The 19,258-nt window shown below is 43.4% G+C and overlaps 1 protein-coding gene across 1 annotated transcript in view; it reads left to right on the forward strand.

The window, feature by feature from the left end:
- Positions 1-19,258, forward strand: part of GLMP (glycosylated lysosomal membrane protein) — an 86,118-nt gene that overhangs the window by 42,482 nt on the left and 24,378 nt on the right. The window contains exon 5 of the mRNA XM_085639438.1: positions 10,333-10,613. Coding sequence (XP_085495564.1) covers positions 10,333-10,613 — 281 coding nt within the window. The remainder of the gene's footprint in view (positions 1-10,332; positions 10,614-19,258) is intronic.

The raw sequence follows: 19,258 nt of genomic DNA on the forward strand, positions 1-19,258 counted from the left end.
TGACGGTTGTTCTGTTTGCTATCTCCACTTTGCCATGTTTAGGTGATCCAAGAAGTAGAATAAAGGATGAAAGAGGCAACGATCAAGATTAAGAGTCAGAGAAAGAAGTATAAGCACAAGAGTCAGATCAAGAAGTATAAAATACTGCTGGCCCACTTGGGCTAGTTACATACACATGTATGTGTGGATAAATACATATTTTGAATAATTTTGCAGATTTCGCCATTTTGAATTTGATTCATTTCTTTATATTTCTTAGACTCTTGTGAATTAAAGTAAGATGAAGTATTCAAACTGACCATTATGAAAATTGGATACATAAGCATATCATGCAATGTTGAAAAGTTATAATTACATGGATATTCCCCTTTCAGGAATTTGGTTACGTTTATCCACTTGGATAGGATATCTTTTTCATTAATTACCTTACATTTACCCACTTGGGTAGGATGTGGAGACTTTGTGAACTCTTAGGCTTTATACCTATAACAATGTTTTGAGGTAATTGGGGGCATTGTATTGAGTTCGAGAACAATGTTGGATTAATTTGCAGCTGCACCAATTTTATAAAAAATAGTATCGATCTATAGAGTTTATAATAGAGCATATGACTAAGCAGACTTAAATGTTATTGGCACATTGCAATTCATGCAGGAATATTAATTAATATTATTTTTGTTCTCGCCTCTGTTCCCTGTTGATTGTATAACTTTATTGAGGTATAAATTTTGGTAAACATGACAGAATGCCTTTACCGTTCCAAGATGGCCGCCAAACCGCCAACCAGGAGTACATGCAAACTTTTGTCCTCTCTTTATGTTACTTTACGCCAGACCTGTGCGTGGTGCCGATGCCTCTTTTTCTTTTGTGGTGAATGTATTTAACTGTTGAATTTAAACAGATACTTACCCGTGACCAAGACGATATGTTCGTCGAAACGCGTTGGGTATTTTTTGGCTTAAAAGCACATTAAATCTTCGTGATTGAATTTTGGAAATGCTGTGTCTTTCTTGGGGAGGAGTGCATTCGTGTATGGTATACACATGGTGAGACGTTCATATATATATATATATATATATATATATATATATATATATATTCACTTAAAAAACCATAGGTTTCACACATGTTATAGTTAGCTGGACATTTCACTCGTGAAAAACCATTGAAATTCCCCCGTTATAGTTAGTGCAGGCAACTATAACTCACACGACCGCAATCCTCTGCTGATGACGTCAGATATTACATCACTGTATTTAGACACTTATTTACCCATGTCTTCTTCCATTAATTTTTAGCTATACATATATTACAATTTTTTTTTTTTTCAGAAAGACACATATGTCATCAGTTATGTAATATCTGACGTCATCAGCAGAGGATTGCGGACGCGTGAGTTATAGTTGCCTGCACTAACTATAACGGGGGAATTTCAATGGTTTTTCAAGAGTGAAATGTCCAGCTAACTATAACATGTGTGAAACCTATGTTTTTTTACGTGAATTTGCAAGGTTTTTTAAATGCTAATTCCTAACTATAACGTGTGTGAAACCTATGGTTTTTTCAGTGAATTAGTACGGTTTTTTAAATGCTAAGTTATGTATTTTATTTTATCTTTTTAAGGTTTTTCACCGTGCGTGCACCGTGCGCGCGCTGTGGGCGCACGGTGCGCTTCGCGCCCGGCGCGCCCACGTTACGCAGTTCGCGGAATTTTTCCGTTTCTACCGTACGCGCACGCTACGCGTACTCGGCGATTTTTCACAAAAAAAAATAAAAGGAAATTTTGGACCTTGGGGGTCCTTCTGGGACCCCCTGACAAAGGCTAGGGGGTCAGGAACTGTCCACCCTGCCCCCTTTTCACGTTCTCCACCTTTGTTTTTCACCCCCTGAGACTGCGAGAGACAAAATGGCGGCCGACACTTCCTGGTTTCGACCGATTCGAATGTTTACTTAGATCTAACAACCAATCAGAATCGCACTCGCGCACGGCAGCGTGCGCGTACGGTAAGTTTTACCGTACGCGCACGGTGCGCGCTTATAGATATATATATATATGCTTTTAAATGCAATTTTCTCAGGAAATACCGAACAGATTTACACCAGACCTGCAAAAGGCACATCCCTGACCTGAGGACTACCTCTCTGCCAAATTTCAAGTAATTCTGTTCAGCCGTTCGGGCTGTAGCTTGGACTAAAGGTCCTATGGAAAAATGCATGGGGAAAACGCGTTTTGGGACCCCCCCGTTTTCTCAGCCCCCGCTTGACGAATCCCCCCGAGACTTTCAGGGAAGGAGCGGAGCGCCCCACCGATTTTGAAAATTTCGCGAGGATTCGTCAATCGGCGCCAAAGTTATTCCAAATAGAATGTTGCGAATTTCCTATGGAAACACGATCCTAACTATAACTATCTACTGGCGCCTGCCAGTAGATAAAAAAAAAAAATATATATATATATATATATATATCAAAGTCCACATGTACCCAAGGTGCGGGGTGCACTCACGATCAGCGCGTTCAAATTGCAGGGGAGAACCAAGGTGCCACCGGCGTCAGCAGAGCCTGACGCGTTTCAGGAATTCTCCCTTTCTCAAAGGCTTATCTGCTCCTGAATGAAATGCCAGCAAACAGGTACCAGTCTTATTTCCCTTTTTATTCAACTCAATAACTCTCAGGTGAGTAGCAAATCAGCAAAGAATTATGGGACTGGTAGTCTGTAAAAATAATACCCCAGTGGGCTGATGGCAGACATCCGGAAATTAAAGTTACATCACGGGTGCACCCTTCTGTTGCTCCCCCTTTCCAAATAACGCCAGAAAGTTCCATAGCGCCGATCAAAGACCAGCAGCGGAACCGCCAAAGTCCGCGGCGGTGCATCCCCCGGCCGGGTCGGCCGTATTTATCAAAGTCCACATGTACCCAAGGTGCGGGGTGCACTCACGATCAGCGCGTTCAAATTGCAGGGGAGAACCAAGGTGCCACCGGCGTCAGCAGAGCCTGACGCGTTTCAGGAATTCTCCCTTTCTCAAAGGCTTATCTGCTCCTGAATGAAATGCCAGCAAACAGGTACCAGTCTTATTTCCCTTTTTATTCAACTCAATAACTCTCAGGTGAGTAGCAAATCAGCAAAGAATTATGGGACTGGTAGTCTGTAAAAATAATACCCCAGTGGGCTGATGGCAGACATCCGGAAATTAAAGTTACATCACGGGTGCACCCTTCTGTTGCTCCCCCTTTCCAAATAACGCCAGAAAGTTCCATAGCGCCGATCAAAGACCAGCAGCGGAACCGCCAAAGTCCGCGGCGGTGCATCCCCCGGCCGGGTCGGCCGTATTTATCAAAGTCCACATGTACCCAAGGTGCGGGGTGCACTCACGATCAGCGCGTTCAAATTGCAGGGGAGAACCAAGGTGCCACCGGCGTCAGCAGAGCCTGACGCGTTTCAGGAATTCTCCCTTTCTCAAAGGCTTATCTGCTCCTGAATGAAATGCCAGCAAACAGGTACCAGTCTTATTTCCCTTTTTATTCAACTCAATAACTCTCAGGTGAGTAGCAAATCAGCAAAGAATTATGGGACTGGTAGTCTGTAAAAATAATACCCCAGTGGGCTGATGGCAGACATCCGGAAATTAAAGTTACATCACGGGTGCACCCTTCTGTTGCTCCCCCTTTCCAAATAACGCCAGAAAGTTCCATAGCGCCGATCAAAGACCAGCAGCGGAACCGCCAAAGTCCGCGGCGGTGCATCCCCCGGCCGGGTCGGCCGTATTTATCAAAGTCCACATGTACCCAAGGTGCGGGGTGCACTCACGATCAGCGCGTTCAAATTGCAGGGGAGAACCAAGGTGCCACCGGCGTCAGCAGAGCCTGACGCGTTTCAGGAATTCTCCCTTTCTCAAAGGCTTATCTGCTCCTGAATGAAATGCCAGCAAACAGGTACCAGTCTTATTTCCCTTTTTATTCAACTCAATAACTCTCAGGTGAGTAGCAAATCAGCAAAGAATTATGGGACTGGTAGTCTGTAAAGATAATACCCCAGTGGGCTGATGGCAGACATCCGGAAATTAAAGTTACATCACGGGTGCACCCTTCTGTTGCTCCCCCTTTCCAAATAACGCCAGAAAGTTCCATAGCGCCGATCAAAGACCAGCAGCGGAACCGCCAAAGTCCGCGGCGGTGCATCCCCCGGCCGGGTCGGCCGTATTTATCAAAGTCCACATGTACCCAAGGTATTTTTACAGACTACCAGTCCCATAATTCTTTGCTGATTTGCTACTCACCTGAGAGTTATTGAGTTGAATAAAAAGGGAAATAAGACTGGTACCTGTTTGCTGGCATTTCATTCAGGAGCAGATAAGCCTTTGAGAAAGGGAGAATTCCTGAAACGCGTCAGGCTCTGCTGACGCCGGTGGCACCTTGGTTCTCCCCTGCAATTTGAACGCGCTGATCGTGAGTGCACCCCGCACCTTGGGTACATGTGGACTTTGATATATATATATATATATATATATATCCATAGTCAAAGATGGATTCTTTAACCGGTACGGACAGCAGTCTTTGTTGTATGCCCAGAAAATACACCACAAGCGGTTTCAAGATGCCAATTATCCATCTTTAATTCATTGTAATAGATCAGACAAGTGTCCGCCTCAGACGCGTTTCGATATATATATTCATCTCAGTGCCTTTAAAACTGTCCTTCCAAACCTATATGGAGTCTGTGCGTGCACTGTATTAAACAGGGGCACCCTTTTTTCAGACTGTACTTCATTTAGAGGCCCTTGCATATGATCGCACTCCTTTTTAGGTTGTTTTTAATCAAGCTGAGGTTGTGCCGGTTAGTGGCTTTTCCAGACTATAATTATTCGTATTCAGTTTAGCTCCCAAGTGCCTCATATGACGTATAACGCCCTCCACCAGTCAGTACTTTTTTCTCGCTTACATTTTGCATCCTGGTATTTTTGAGCTGATACATATAATGGAAGTTAAGGACTTTGACCATAAATGGGCTAAAAGCGGGACAAACCACATTTTATTTTTAAAAAAATATAATAGTCTTCTATTTAGTCTTGTGCTTCTTGTGTTCACTTTCAGAGTAGACAGGAGGCCTCCCTATGTGAGTTGGAGTCCAGTGTGACAGGAGCACCTGCCTCCTGTTTTTGAGAGCGTGCGGTTGGGTGTTCTCTTGGGGTATATATGTGCACTATAGATTAAAGCGAACATATAACTTGTTGACTAGGTCGGTGGGCTGTGCGCCTGCTGCAGAGACCTGGTAATGCCAGGCCCATAATTCCACCAGCTTTGTCTCAGCTTTTTATCATTTCAGTATGGATAAAATAAGTGTCATTCAGTTTAATAATTGTACTGGCTAAGGAAGAGCGGAGAGGCAGTTCAGTTTACGTGTGCTGAGTGAATGAACCTGTAATATATTATTTTCAGTCTGAATGAGCTCTTTCCGTTAACATTCCTTACTGACGTTTCATTAACATTTTACGGTGTTTTTACTTCAGTTTCTAAAAAGTACAGTTTTGCTTTCAAAATGAAAAGTATGTATATTTTCCATAGACTGCCCGGTCCGTCGCCGCGGTTTTAGTTTGAGCCTGCCCTGTGTTAGCAAGGCTCCCCCGGGGGTGGCGGTGGCAGCAGCCCAGTTGGCGTAGAGGAAGATAGCACCATACTTGCTTCGTACGTGGAGCAATACCTGGACTGCGTCGAGTCGCTGCCTCTTGATATTCAGCGCAGCGTCTCTCTGTTGCGGGAGATAGACACGCGTTACCGAGACGTTTTAAATGAATTTGGTGAGGTCTATGTACAGCATATGAATGAAAGCGACCCTACTTGATACAGCTCTGATCTGTTCTGTATGAGGTGTTTAAGCGGCAATTTCCTGTTGGGTAAGGACAGCAAAGAGCAGTTAAGCTGGCAGTGATGGCTGGCGCACTCCAACATTCACGGATGGGATAGAGAAGTGGGCACTTGACAGCAGCATTTCCGGTTCTGGTGTCCTGTACGGCTTAGGCTAGGTGTGCAGAAAGATCCATGTGTGCATTTACGTAACAGGACATTAATTTTATGTCCGAGCTTGCCCGTGCTGTTGTAACGCTGTAATATTTTTCGGACTGGTTTTAAAAGCAGCCACGGTACTTTCCATAGGCAACTCTAGCCTGAGCATTGCGGAGTGTGTGCAGCGGGAGAGCTGCAAGGAGCTCGGATGGGGGGAGGCTCAGGATCCTCAAGTGAAAAGTTAGCAACAGATGCCGCGCTCACTGCCCAGGCTCCGCATCATCTGCAGCAACACGGAATCCCTGCAGCTAGTTAGGACGAGCATTTCTTGTAAGTGTTTGTGTTTTATCGTTGTCAGCGACGCATTGCACTCGTTTGACTTCTTCCGTATTCTCTGCCGCCCTCCAAAAAGTCATGACTGAGGAAGACCTCCCCCCTCCAGCTACGTCACTGTCTGAGCGCTGGAGCTGCTTCATGTCCGCTGCGCTATCCAGAAGCCGCGGGACCCCCCCTCCCACCTCATCACCCGCACGTCATGCCGGCAGCGACTAGTGTGCCACATTGAGGCTGTCACTCAAGCTGGTAAGTGCCCGCAGCCTGTACAAGCTGCTCGCCATGACTGCACTTAACCTTCACCTTTGGCTCCTGCTCGTCCTTTCCTCACCCTGCTGTCCCCGTGCACACACAGCTCAGCTGTAGCAGGCCTTGAGCACTAAACTCTTATGTCTCGCACATAGGCTGACCCTGTGTTTCCCAGACGCAAGTCCAGTGTACCCAATGAATTAAACCAGCCTCTCCCCTTGAGTGAATGAATGAGTACATAATGACGCTTGTATAACACAACTGCTAATGCCGTCAGTGGGCCAAGAGCAAAAGGTGAATATTAGAAGTAACAGCCGTGTCAAATTGTAATCGGTGTTTAATGCGATATTCTGTACCTTGATATACATAGTATCCAAAATAACGTGTCACATCTCCGAGCCGCGCAGTGGTTCATTAATTACCGCGATGTTATGTTCACACCGCCAGCCCTGCTTCTTACTGCGATTGATCATTTTCGCTTCTCTCACTTAACTGCTCTTAATTAACATCTTATTTTTTCGAAGGACATTGATTTTTCGAATCTATACATAAACCCCTCAGTTTAGGCAGCATCTGCGCCCAGTGAACTCGCTGGAGTCCCAAGCAGGAGACTGAGGATGTCAGGGCACTTCAAAGCGCCTACCCTCTAATGAACAGACCTAGATTTGTATTGCTCCGCTGGGTTTGTATAGTGCTTCATTGCGCTGATGACGTGCGAGGCGCTCAGAGTATCGCCAGGCTCCTTGGAGGCCCTTGGGGTGTGCATGGTGTGTGTGGGTGTGATGTGATGTGCGAGGAGACATACTACGGTCATGTTGCTGCAACCTGGGCTCAAACATGATGGGGTGATGCAAGGCGCACCTCTAGGTGCTGTCTAACATGCCACCTTCTTTGCCAGCAGTCATTGTTGCACATTCACTTGGTAGGAAGTTTATAAGGCTCTTCGAGGGTCAAGGAGGCCGTCATTTCGACAGTCGACAAGCGCATGATTTTTTTGTAACAAGCGACAGTCAGGAGTTGCCCAAAGCCGGTTCAAGTGGTCTGTGGAACTGGCACTGAGCATAAAAGAAGTAAAATAGGCACCGATCATGGCTTACCGTGCAAGATGCCAGGACACTCCTTTCAAACAGACAAGTATGCAGAATGTGCCTGGGGCTGGTACTTCTCAAGAGTCAGTCTTGAATGATGCCTTTGATGACTCAGGACTATTGGCCGTTACTTCTCAAAAGTCGGTCTTGAATGATGACTTTGATGACTCAACACTATTAGGATTCTTCCCACCAAACATAGCTGTGGCCTTTTGTCGCTCGCCACCCCACCAAACCTTGGATTGACTGTCTCCAGCAGCAATCGTAAATATCTGGCTTGTTTTTAATGTCTTCATTTTCATTTTGTGACCTGTGCTTAACCCCTTCTGTGCCACGCCCTTTCCCCCTCCTGTGCCGGGCGTTTTATTAGTGGGTGGGGTTCATGACGAGATAGTCTCGTCATGGGCACAGCGCGACAGTGCTCCATGACGAGACTATCTCGTCATGGGCACTGAAGAGGTTAAAAATTAACTATCCCACTTGCCTGCTATTGCCAGACCTATTAACTTGGCCAGTGCTTGTTTCCATTCAGTGCAGTCAAACAGCAGCTCCACGGTACTAGCTTTCATGCAGGCAATTTGGAACATAAGAGCTCGGCATCTCAATTAATCATAATCTCCCCTCAGTTTTCACTCTTGATCCCCTAACATCCAGCCGCATATTTCTCTGTCCCTCCTCCACCTTTCACGGGAGAGGCCGGCCCTATTTCCTTCCATTATGCTTTTCATGGAATTCTGCATCCCACATGCCTGCTTATAACAAGCATTTGCAATGCAATAGGTCTTGCATTACTGAATGTTTGAGCTATTGGTTTTGCATTATTATTAGCAATGCCAATAGCTCAAACTTTAATAATGCGAGACCTATTGCATTGCAAATGCTTGTTATAAGGAGCAGAGGCAGATATATTAAACCACTTTTAATGTGCCATGGTTTTAAGCAGTGCTACGTCGCTATGTTCTATCTTAAAAAGCTTCATGATCCTTTTGTATGTTTCTGTGTAGCCTCATTCCTTTGGGCTTGTAAGCGTAGGAGATATTTATTAGAATTGGAAAGCGATGTTAACCCTTAGACATAAACTCATTTGTCTCCTTGAACAAGACACTATGACACTTTGGGGTTTGTACATTACCTATGCTCATTTCCTGGCCTTTTTAAACTGTTAGTTTTTAATAACTGTTATTTGAATCCATCTTTTTTTGTGTTTTTTGTTTAAACCTATGTATCTATGATGTAACCGGGAACCTGCAGTTCAGCACCTACCTGTGTACTATGTTCCTTGCACAAATAATAGCAACTGAATTGTGTAATTTGCACAGTCTTATACCCTCATTGTTTTGGGGTTTGAACTTGTACATTGCTTTTTTTTTTCTTCTGATTTTAAATTGTTAGTTTTTTAAAACTTTTGTGTATTGAACTGTATTGCACAGAGAAGAATGACATTGTTTTATCGTTTTTAAAATGTATACTTTGATGATCTATGCCTTCGAATTAGATCAAATAAAGCTATGGAAATGAATGAGTTCTGGGAGAATGTTGGTAGTACCTTGTCATATGAGACAATAGGTTTTAATGCTAAGGACACATTTTCCTATCATTTGAAAGAGGAGTTTATCCCAGAGCTGAGTATGAACATTGAAGCTTCTTGCTGCGAATTGTACACAACTACTTACGTCACAAAATAAAATGATGGACGGATTGTTGAAACTTTTCAAACACTCTCCCCCAGTCACAGATCTGATCCATGAGGACCAGGGTCAAGACTGATTTGCATATGGCTGGGTCCAAACTGGGGTGGCATAGTGAGCAAAAGAACAATGGATTAAACCCCGATCTCTTGACTGTGGGTGAGTGGTTGAAAAGTTTCAGTATCTTGTTGTATTTACTATGTTCGCCGTGGGGATGCCAAGACATGGGTCGCTTGCTCGCTGTGCCACTGGATTCAAGTTAGTGTGGCTGATGGGGGGGGGGGGGGTGATAACCCAAAACCAGTCCCAGGCTGCTTGTTTCCGTCCAGGGAGGACCTGGCCTGACAGTTCGGGCTGGACTGTCCCATGAGGAGCAGGGTCAAGACTGATTTACATATGGCTGGGTCCAAACTGGGGTAGCATAGTGAGCAAAAGAACGATGTATAAAGCCCAGATCTCTTGAATGGGGGGTAAGTGGTTGAAACGTTTCAGCACTACGTCCATCATGTTGTGTTTACTATGCTCGCCCTAAGTGGCCCAGGGATTGCCAAGACGTGGGTCCCTTACTCGCTGTGCCACTGGATTCAAGCTTGACAGGCTTACAAATCATTGTAAGGAACTATAGTTGCCATTACTCATCTTGGTTTAGGTCTTTCACATAAAATGTAATTGAGTTTCACTCTTTGAACAGCTGCATAGTACTCGTGTATAGGAATCTTTGAGGGTCTTCTCTGCTGTTCAGTGCTTCTTCGCAAGTGTTACCTTTTGTTAAGCTAAAAGTGTTTTGCAACATCTGAAATATTAGCACAAATGCTCAGCAAGTCACACTTTTGGTCATTTGAGGCAGGAGAAGGATTGGTTGATTGAAGCATTATGTGCCAAGGACAACAAGTACACCAATTCTAGAGAGCCTCTATTAGTGTGTGTTGTCTTACGGTTTATATTCTGACTCTGCGCCTTTCATTTTTGGATAGATGGCCCAGATGTTGTCGCATGCAGAAAACAAGAGCCACACCCAGAGTTTTATGCAGTGGAAGTCGGTGGCCTACAACTCACCCATAGCTAGACGGGAAGAGGCTTTGCCATGCCAGTTTTACGACCTCCGGGACCAGAATGGTACTCTAAACGTGGCCAGAACGATTGCCCAAGCCTACTTTGGGGAGAACCTGCAAGAGCACTACATAATCCAAGCTCTTAACATTTCCTTTGGGATTGCTGATGGGGACTTCTATAATAATACCCACTTCTTAAGTTGGTGAGTAAATGGCTGTGATGTGACAAGTCAGACAGTAAGTCTTTAAAATGGTGCAAGAGTGTTCTTTGGAACGTAGTATAAGACATTTTCAGTGTGCCATCTTATCTATCTGAAAATCAGGAGAGATACAGCAGCGGACTCTCAAGAACAATCTGCATCAGATCCAAGACTATATGCCCTAAAAGTCTAGCATTAAACCTTTAATTACAATGAAATCATTGCTTTTAATGTTCGTTAAGTAATATTTGGTTGATGAGATTAGCAGCCATCCACTTTTTATCTAGTGCCTAAACCGTTGAAGCAACAGTAGATTAATCGCTATACTACCCTACTTAATATTGTCAAATTACTTAATCATCCTATACCTCGTGCTTCTTATTTATCACAATTGCGAGCTTATAATAACAAGAAAAATGTTTGTAGCTTTAAGCTACATCTTTACCCACAAATTATTTCTAATGTAGGCTGCGACTCTACCCAATAGTTACACTGCTCTGTAGGCCTTCGACCACATAAACAATTTGCCCTCCTTTGCTACAATGCTCATGGAAATGTTTATAGTTGTAGGAAATTGCGTCCATCATGAATTGGTTTCACACAGTTTTGTAGTGGAGTCGTGAGTACGCTAGGATTCATTTTAGACCAGTAGTTACTCTCCCAAGTCATTCTAAAGTACTGTCTAAAAAATATGTTGATGTAAAATTGTTTATGTGAAGATGAGCTATTCTTTCATTGGCCTTTACCTGATACCTGATCACTATGGGGAGCTTTATGGCTGAGGCAATAAAGAAGTTCCTCGTCGGAAATGGATGAAATCAGGAGGGAAAAAAAGAGCAGGTTGAGTTAACAGTGATCATACGCAGGTCAGGGTAATAGTGTGTTCATACCTATCCCTTTGCATTGCTGTTACATCAGATTCACATTTTTCAGGTGATATTACTTCATTATTAGTGTGTTTGCAACTTTAGATGTTATTTATTAAAATCTGCTGGCAGGTCATGTCATTTCTAACCATAGGTATTTATATTTTAATTCGAATTAAAAACAAATATTTTTATGGAAATCCATACCAGGACTTTTGAAAAGTGTTTGTGTTTTTTTCTGAAAGCCGCCCTCTGCAAGGGATACGGTTTGCTCTTTACATGGGGGTAGCTAATTACCAACATTGTAAGTGACGAGCACAAATATTGTTACCTGCTCCCTCTTTCACTTTTGCATGCACTTAAGGTGGAGGACATAATAAGCCCTGGGGCATTCTTTCTAGAGCTGGACGCAGAGTTTCTGTTGGCAGTCATAGTTAGCAGACGTTTCCTGGCATACAATACCAAATTACACCACCAGAGTAGCAGTTAGGGTAAACACTCTGAACAGGTGTAGTACTAGAATTTGGAGGATTCAAATAGGTTCAAGTGCAGTATGGATTCTTGGAAATGAACATCCTATAATGTTTTAAGAGTTTGAGAAGATGATGATTCCTCTAAAGAAGCTGACTCGCCTGCCAAATTGGTTTGAAGCAGTGTGATGAGTACAAATGATTGTCCTCTGTCCGATTAAGACTTTAGAGAATCAAATCCAGTCACACAGCAAGCTGGCTACAGGGGCTTGCACAGCGTGGGGATGGGAGAGCAGTGCGGGATTGGAAGAGCTGTGCAGGAACATTGAGGAGTTAAGAGGAAACCGTTCAATCAATACCAACGCTGTCTCATGCTAGTCCACCTTCTTACAGCTGACCTTGGCCAGCCTGAGGTACCACACTTAAATGCTAAAGCCACATCACACACCAAACCATTGTTCTCTCACACCTTTCCATGGAAGAGAAGACAGATTTACCAAGGTGTCTCGATAAGTAGCCTCCCCCAACTGTGATGCCAATAAAAAGTCCTGCATACTTTACCTATATCATTAGCTGAAAACACCTGTTAGTAATGTTGTAGCATGGACATGGCAACATTAGTCACCATTGTTGAATTGTGTAGCAATTTAAGTGAACCCATCTATTAACAGTCATGTATTCTGCTTCTGATCAAACCACTTACAGAATCATGTAGCGCCCTTGCAAAGGAACTCCGGATATGAGCCTGCTGGCTATGAAAAACATACTACCTCAGAAATGAAGTGTGGAGCTGTTCAGCACAGTGTAATTGCACTGGACCATCCGCCATATGGCTGTCCAGAATCTTTGATGGAATGAGTGCTTCTTAGGATAAGTACAACTGTAAATATAGTCCACCCGTCGATATCCTCAATTCTGCTTACCATAAAGGTTAGGGTGATCAAGCGAGAGAAAGGGCTGTAGGGAAGGAACAGCAAGCAGTGAGACTTATAAGGAAAAAAGGAATAATTATTCAAGGTGTTTGTAACTTTAAAAAAAAATCTACTCCCCACTAAATCCTTCGTATTACCTAACACCCTGCAGGCTGTCACATCTGAAGAGTAGAAGTGTCTATAGGCAGAGCTTAACACCATAGGTCTCTCTCACAAGTTCCAGGAAAGGATGAAACCTGCACTATTGAATACACAAAGGAACATAGAGAATGCTAATATCAGTGTGTTCATTCCAGAAACAGAAAATGTGGACTAGAATCCCAGAACCTCCATATATACCACAAGCAAGGCTGTAAGGAAGAATGAATATATGTGCACTCAAAAGATTAAGGATTAGTACGAAAGGTCTTTTGTCAGCAGGGCTCTTTGCTTTCCAAATAATATCCAACTTGACTTTAGGCACTGGTTTAAATAGGTTGCGTCGAGCGCTTATAGTGCTTTTTTCTTGTTGAATTTCATTAAACATAAAAAAAGGGCAAGTGTATTCACGCGCTGTTTTCCGGTAATGTTGAGGCAAGCGTTCTAGCGCATTGAATTTCCTTTTACAAGCACAAAGTTGAAAGAGAAACTGTCGGAGCACACTCCACGTGCTTTTCCTAGCAGTAAAAGGGGGAGCACATCCAGCACTTATCTTTTTCTTTATTATATCCTTAAATGAAAAAGTCAAAGTGCTTTGCACACGCTGAGCCTAAACAATAGAGGAAGGAGTGCTTCCTGCGCTCCTTTTCTGCATACACACTACAGCTGCTCTGCAGCGAAACGCTGTAGACTGTAGCATTGCTGCAGACTGCAAGGACACCACAACACTTGAGATTCCTTCCCAGAACCGAAGGGTGGATGCTGATTGACAGGGGTGGTGGGTGAGGAGTGAAGGGGTAGGGAGAGACGGCACAGGGAGAGCAGGAAACAAGACGCAATTGTGAAAATGAAAGCAGTGAGGGGTTGGAGAGAGATTGCACAATGTGACTGGAACAGTATTTGAGCTTATAAATGATTCCATCTGGTGACTTTTTTTTTCTCAAAAGAGCAATGAAATGGCATCAAACATGCTGTGAAGGGTGTGCGGTCAGAGCTGCAGACTCTGGGATCAACATCCTGTGATTTGGGCAAATCAATTGAAATACAAGCAGCGCTCTCGGAGGGGTGGTGTGGGTGGAGTGAAGGGAGACACGGCACAGGACGAGCAGGAAACAAGACGGGATGGCGAAAATGAAAGTGGCACTTTGTTAAAAGGAGCACGGCCTCCAAAGTAAAACCAAAATGAAACCTGCGATGCAAATGCCAGCCGAAACATGAAGCACATCATCTGTTAAGGGGGCACTGTGCTAATACATAAGCTGAGGCAACCAAGAAAAAACAAATAGTGCACACAACGGAACCTGTAAAAATAAAAGTGTAGGACCACGTGCAACAGGGGCAGTCTCCTGGGAGGGTTTTAAACACAAAAAGGTAGGACTAATTAAGCATGCTGACCAACTAAAAGCATGCATTTATGCACGAACAGGAACAAATAGAAAAGATGGGAGGTGCTACAAGCCACAGTCTAGATTACAGCATGCCTCGCAGGGCAGCACATGCACTTCCCAGACTTGACCTAAAAACTGAAAAAGGTAAAAAAAAAATACATATTTTTACCGGAATCTGCACTACATATAAATGAAGATTATCATTCTGTACAAGTAAAGACTCAGAATGCCCTCTGAGGGCTTCATTTCCTGACAATGGCCAAAATTGTGGTTTTCAAATGCAAGGCTTCTTTCTTGCCTTGAGGTAGTTACCCATGAAAAACTTCATACGTGCTCCCTACTCCTTCACCTGACAGAGCCACCATGATTACTTTTGCGACCTTTGTAATGTTAAAGACATATTGTGGACCATACTGAAACTTGCAGCAGGCTTTTTAGTGGACCCTGCCTAACTTTCATGCCTCAAGCGTGAGGCGGGGCTGTGACTTGTTCGGCTTCCCCATAGTTAGTGACGGAGAATATAGGTACTGAACAACCACCACAGCTGTGTAGCCGCTCCCTACAGACACAATATCCAACAATAGGCTCGGTGTAGAGTTCAAAAAGTACAGCTAACTTTCCTTACAATACAGGAGCCATATGGCTACCCAGGCACGCCGTCAATCAGAACCAAGCCAGCGCTAAAAATCATGAAAAATGTGACTGTGCAAGGCAGAGCCGCAACCCTACAACTGAGTTATGGCTCCCAGCAGATACTGATGTCCGTGCAATGGACACATCCCCATGTTCCAGAGGCTCAAGAATGACAGCTCAACGGTATATGTCCCGGATGTGCTCCTACCACAAAGCAACTACTCCCTGGAGGCCAGGTGACACAGGTTGCCAGACAGTAAGCAAGGGGTAGGTTTTTTGGCAAGACAGCAAGGTATGAACAAAGTGAGCTCCCCCTGGCACTCTCAAATGGTTTGCAGCCCGTGTGCCCCCACAGTCAAGATCAGGCCCGGTCCAAGCATCTGGGTAGAGGGAGCAGGGGCATGCAATCGGGTAGTGTAGCCACAGAGTCAGTTCCCCACGACAGGCCGCTAATAGACACTGCAGGACAGACACTTCCTCACACAGCGGCACCAAGGGGTGGTAGGGCCTACACAGTTCCAGGCACTCCACCTCAGGAACAGAATGCGACCCCGCAGTCAGCCCCTCCTCGCAGGCCACAAAGGTGCACTCAACATAGAAGGAAGTTAAAGTCAGGGCCCCAGTAGATGAGCGCTGTATCCGTTATCCCCAGCGTACCCCAGCGGGGAGAGGGAGCGCCGCACCCACCAGCCGCTCAGCACCGAGCCTCGCGTGGGTGATCCTTTTCTTGATGGCCTGAGATGTTTTTCCAACATACGCCAAGTGGTGTGGGCATGTCACGCAATATATCACATTTTGAGTATTGTAGTTGATAAATTCAGAATGTTTAATCGTGGTGCCACGGTAGGAGAAATATTCTCCCTCTACAGTACTCGCAACATTATGTACAATTCCCACATTTGTGATGACCTTTAAGAGGGAGTTAACCAAGCATAGTACGTAAGGAGGGCATTTCTGTCATGTGGTTTGTATTAGCTCTCACCAAATTGTCTCTCAGATTTTTATTGCGTTTAAGAGCAAAAAGGGGAACTTCCTTCAATTTTTCATGGCTTTTCACGGTTGTCCAGTTCTTACAATCTTTTTTATATAATTTGTTACACAGGAGAATGTGGTCACACAAACCAGAGGGGTTATTTCTGTTGAGCTAGTTGGAAACCAACAGTGATTCTCGGGGCATGTACCAGGCCCTTTTGAAAGCTCTCAAAAGTTTCCATGAGTAATTACACTGTTGTATTTTATTCAACAAGGTTTTTGCATTGCTGAAATAATCTTCTCGTTTGGAACAATTCCTCCTAATCCTGTGGAACTGACTGTACGGGAGGTTGCTGCGTAGATTCCTTTGGCGGAATCTAGAGTAGTGCAAGGGTGTTTCTGTCTGTGTTTTTGGTATACAGTGTTGTGAAAATTAGAGTCTTCATGCTTCACTGTGATATATAAGAAGTTGATTTCTTTTTTCTGAAGTATAAGGAAAATTGAATATCATTGAATATCACTGCATCTACCAGTCACAGAATTCCAACACTGGCTGATCTTTTCTGTAGGACCTCCCCAAACCATGAAAACGTCATCAATATAGCGTTTCCATGTGACGATGTGTTCCTCATATGGATTGCTATGAATCCATTTTTGTTCGTATAATGCCATAAACATAAAGGCCATCTCTGGGATGAAGGGACATCCCATCTTTGTCACTTTGATTTGGAAATAACAGCTGTCATTGGATTTGAAAAAATTGTATTTTAGACTTTTAGACATACTTCAGCTATTTACAATAGAAACCATGTGGGGACTTGGTGTGGGTGGGCCCTTTTTGTTAAGAAAGATCTCCAATGCTTCTAAACCTGTATCTTGTGGAATGTTCATGTAGAGGCTGACCATGTCTAGAGTTACAAAATAATCTGTGATTGGATCAAATGGCATGCCTTCCAAGATGTTAATCACTTGAATGGTATCTTTTAAGTAACTCGGAATGGAGGAGATGAGAGGTTTCAGGAATGTATCGATGTACTTAGCTGGTCTTTCTAAAATGGAATTCACCCCGAGATTATTGGTCTCCCTGGTGGGTTCATAGGATCTTGGTGGATTTTGGGAAGAGTGTGTATTAAAGGCATTCTTGGATTTTTGTTCAGTAAATATTTTGCTTTCTTTTTAGAGAGCCAACCATTTTCTTGAGTGGAGTAGATTTGTTGTGACCATACTACTGGGATTGTAACAGATTTTTTTTATAATGATCTTGGTTATCAAGTTGACGGAGCACCTCTCTCTCATAGTTGTTCCTTTCCATGATCACTATTCCTCCGCCTTTATCGGCGGGCTTGATAATTCTATCATGGTCATCCTTGATTCTTGTCAATGCATCTTTTTCATTTTTTGTCAAGTTCCAGTTCACGTATGTCTTTTTTTTCTTTCTTATTCATCTATGTCCCTCATTAAAAAAAAAAATCAAATGTTTGAAGTTCAATCAGCATACTACTAGTTGGTGGATAGAAAGTGGAGGATTCTTTCAGTCCAGCGTAATTGATTTCTGGTTGACTGGTATGTTCAGAAAATAATATTTGCAATTGCATCTTGTGAAATAATTGTAACATCTATAGTCTTGTCTGAATAAAATCAGGGCTAGTAGTTGGAATAAATGTCAGACCTTTACATAGTAATGTGGTCTCATCATGGTCTAGGTTCCGATTCGATAAGTTGTAAATGGGAATCATCTCTGCTGTTACCATCTGTACGTCTACCTCCTCGTGGTGATTTCGCCCTGGTATTGATTTTGGGTTGAACCATTGTTTGCCTCTGTTGCGTCCCCGGGGGCGTCTTCGGCCTCTTTCTAAAAAAGGCTCCTGTACTTGAAAGGATTGGCCCTGTTGATGGTATCTGGCGCTGGTTGGGGGCTTGGATTCGTTTGAACTGTCTGAGTATGATGAAGTGTCTGAAAAAGTAATGCATTTCTTTCTACTTCTTCCTGAGAATTGTCTCAAAGCTCCCGTGTGCTCTGGTTGCTTGTAAAAGTCTTTGTCCAGATATGGATGTGCTTTCTTCTCACTGAAAGTAATGAAGTCTTTCTGCAGTTTAGCTCTCTTTAAGTCTTCAGTGTTTTTCTTAAACACCGCGTTATCTTTTTCAGTTTGTTCAAAAGTGTTTGGGCATTTTCAATGGCCTCGTTAGATAGTAAAGCTTCTTCAAGTTCCTTGAGGAGTTCCAATTCCTTGATGCTTAATTTTTCTGCTGTCTTGATGGATAAAAACATCCAATCGTGAATATTTTGTTCCAATATGGTGAAGTCATCCAAATTTTCCGGGTGGTCTACAAAGATGACTGGTATGTTTTTTACTTGCAGTCCTACCAGCATTGTGCCTGCTCTTAATGTTCCAAGAGCACCTCTCCATGGAGTACCGTTCTTATCTGTTTTTTCTTCAATCTGGTGATTTTTTCGACTTCAGATTGCTGTCTTGGATTATTTTTTTTATTTTCAATGTTAAGTGTAGAAGGTCATCTCAGAAGTTCCACAATATCCTCCTCTCGGAAACTGAGGATTTTTGGTACCGACATTTGGCTTGAAAAAGCTTTTCGGTAACAGGACTCAACACTGTTATCTGCTCCTTTCTAATGCAGAGCCAAACGCTGAAACTAAATATGGAATGACCCACCAACAAAGGAAGTTCTGATTTTCTAGAAAAGTAGCCGAAACCAACTGTTTTCACGGTTTGTCTCCATACAAGTTGGTTGATACATGCTATATACCGACATTATAGGGAATACAAGGCCACTTTCCAGATATTCATTATTTGATTTAATATTTCACACAGTGTCCACAAAGTTCACAGCCCTGAGGAAGACCTTCTTTTAAACGCACCACCGGCCCACCGTGAAGGTCGAAACGCTTCGGCGTATGGCGTATTTAAGAGAGTGGCCAAGAGCTGTCATTTGATGTATAAATTTGTTCATATATGTGTGTACTGTCAATGATGGAATTCATGATTCCATGTGCATAATAACCTCTGACCACCTTTCAAAATAGGGCTGAGCAGTACCAGTTTGAACTGTAGATACGAGGGTGCAAATTGAGACTTGCCCCAGCAATATGATAGTGTTGGACACGAGACACTTAAATCTGTCGATGTTTTATGATTAATTCCTCTAAGTTTAATGATTTATGTGATTTCAAATTAATGTGGTCAGAAGTGTAACCTCTTTTCGAGGGTGTGTAAAACAGTACATGTAAAA

Source organism: Triturus cristatus, chromosome 12 (genome assembly GCF_964204655.1).
Source record: "Triturus cristatus chromosome 12, aTriCri1.1, whole genome shotgun sequence".
In the NCBI taxonomy this organism is placed as follows: Eukaryota; Metazoa; Chordata; class Amphibia; order Caudata; family Salamandridae; genus Triturus; species Triturus cristatus.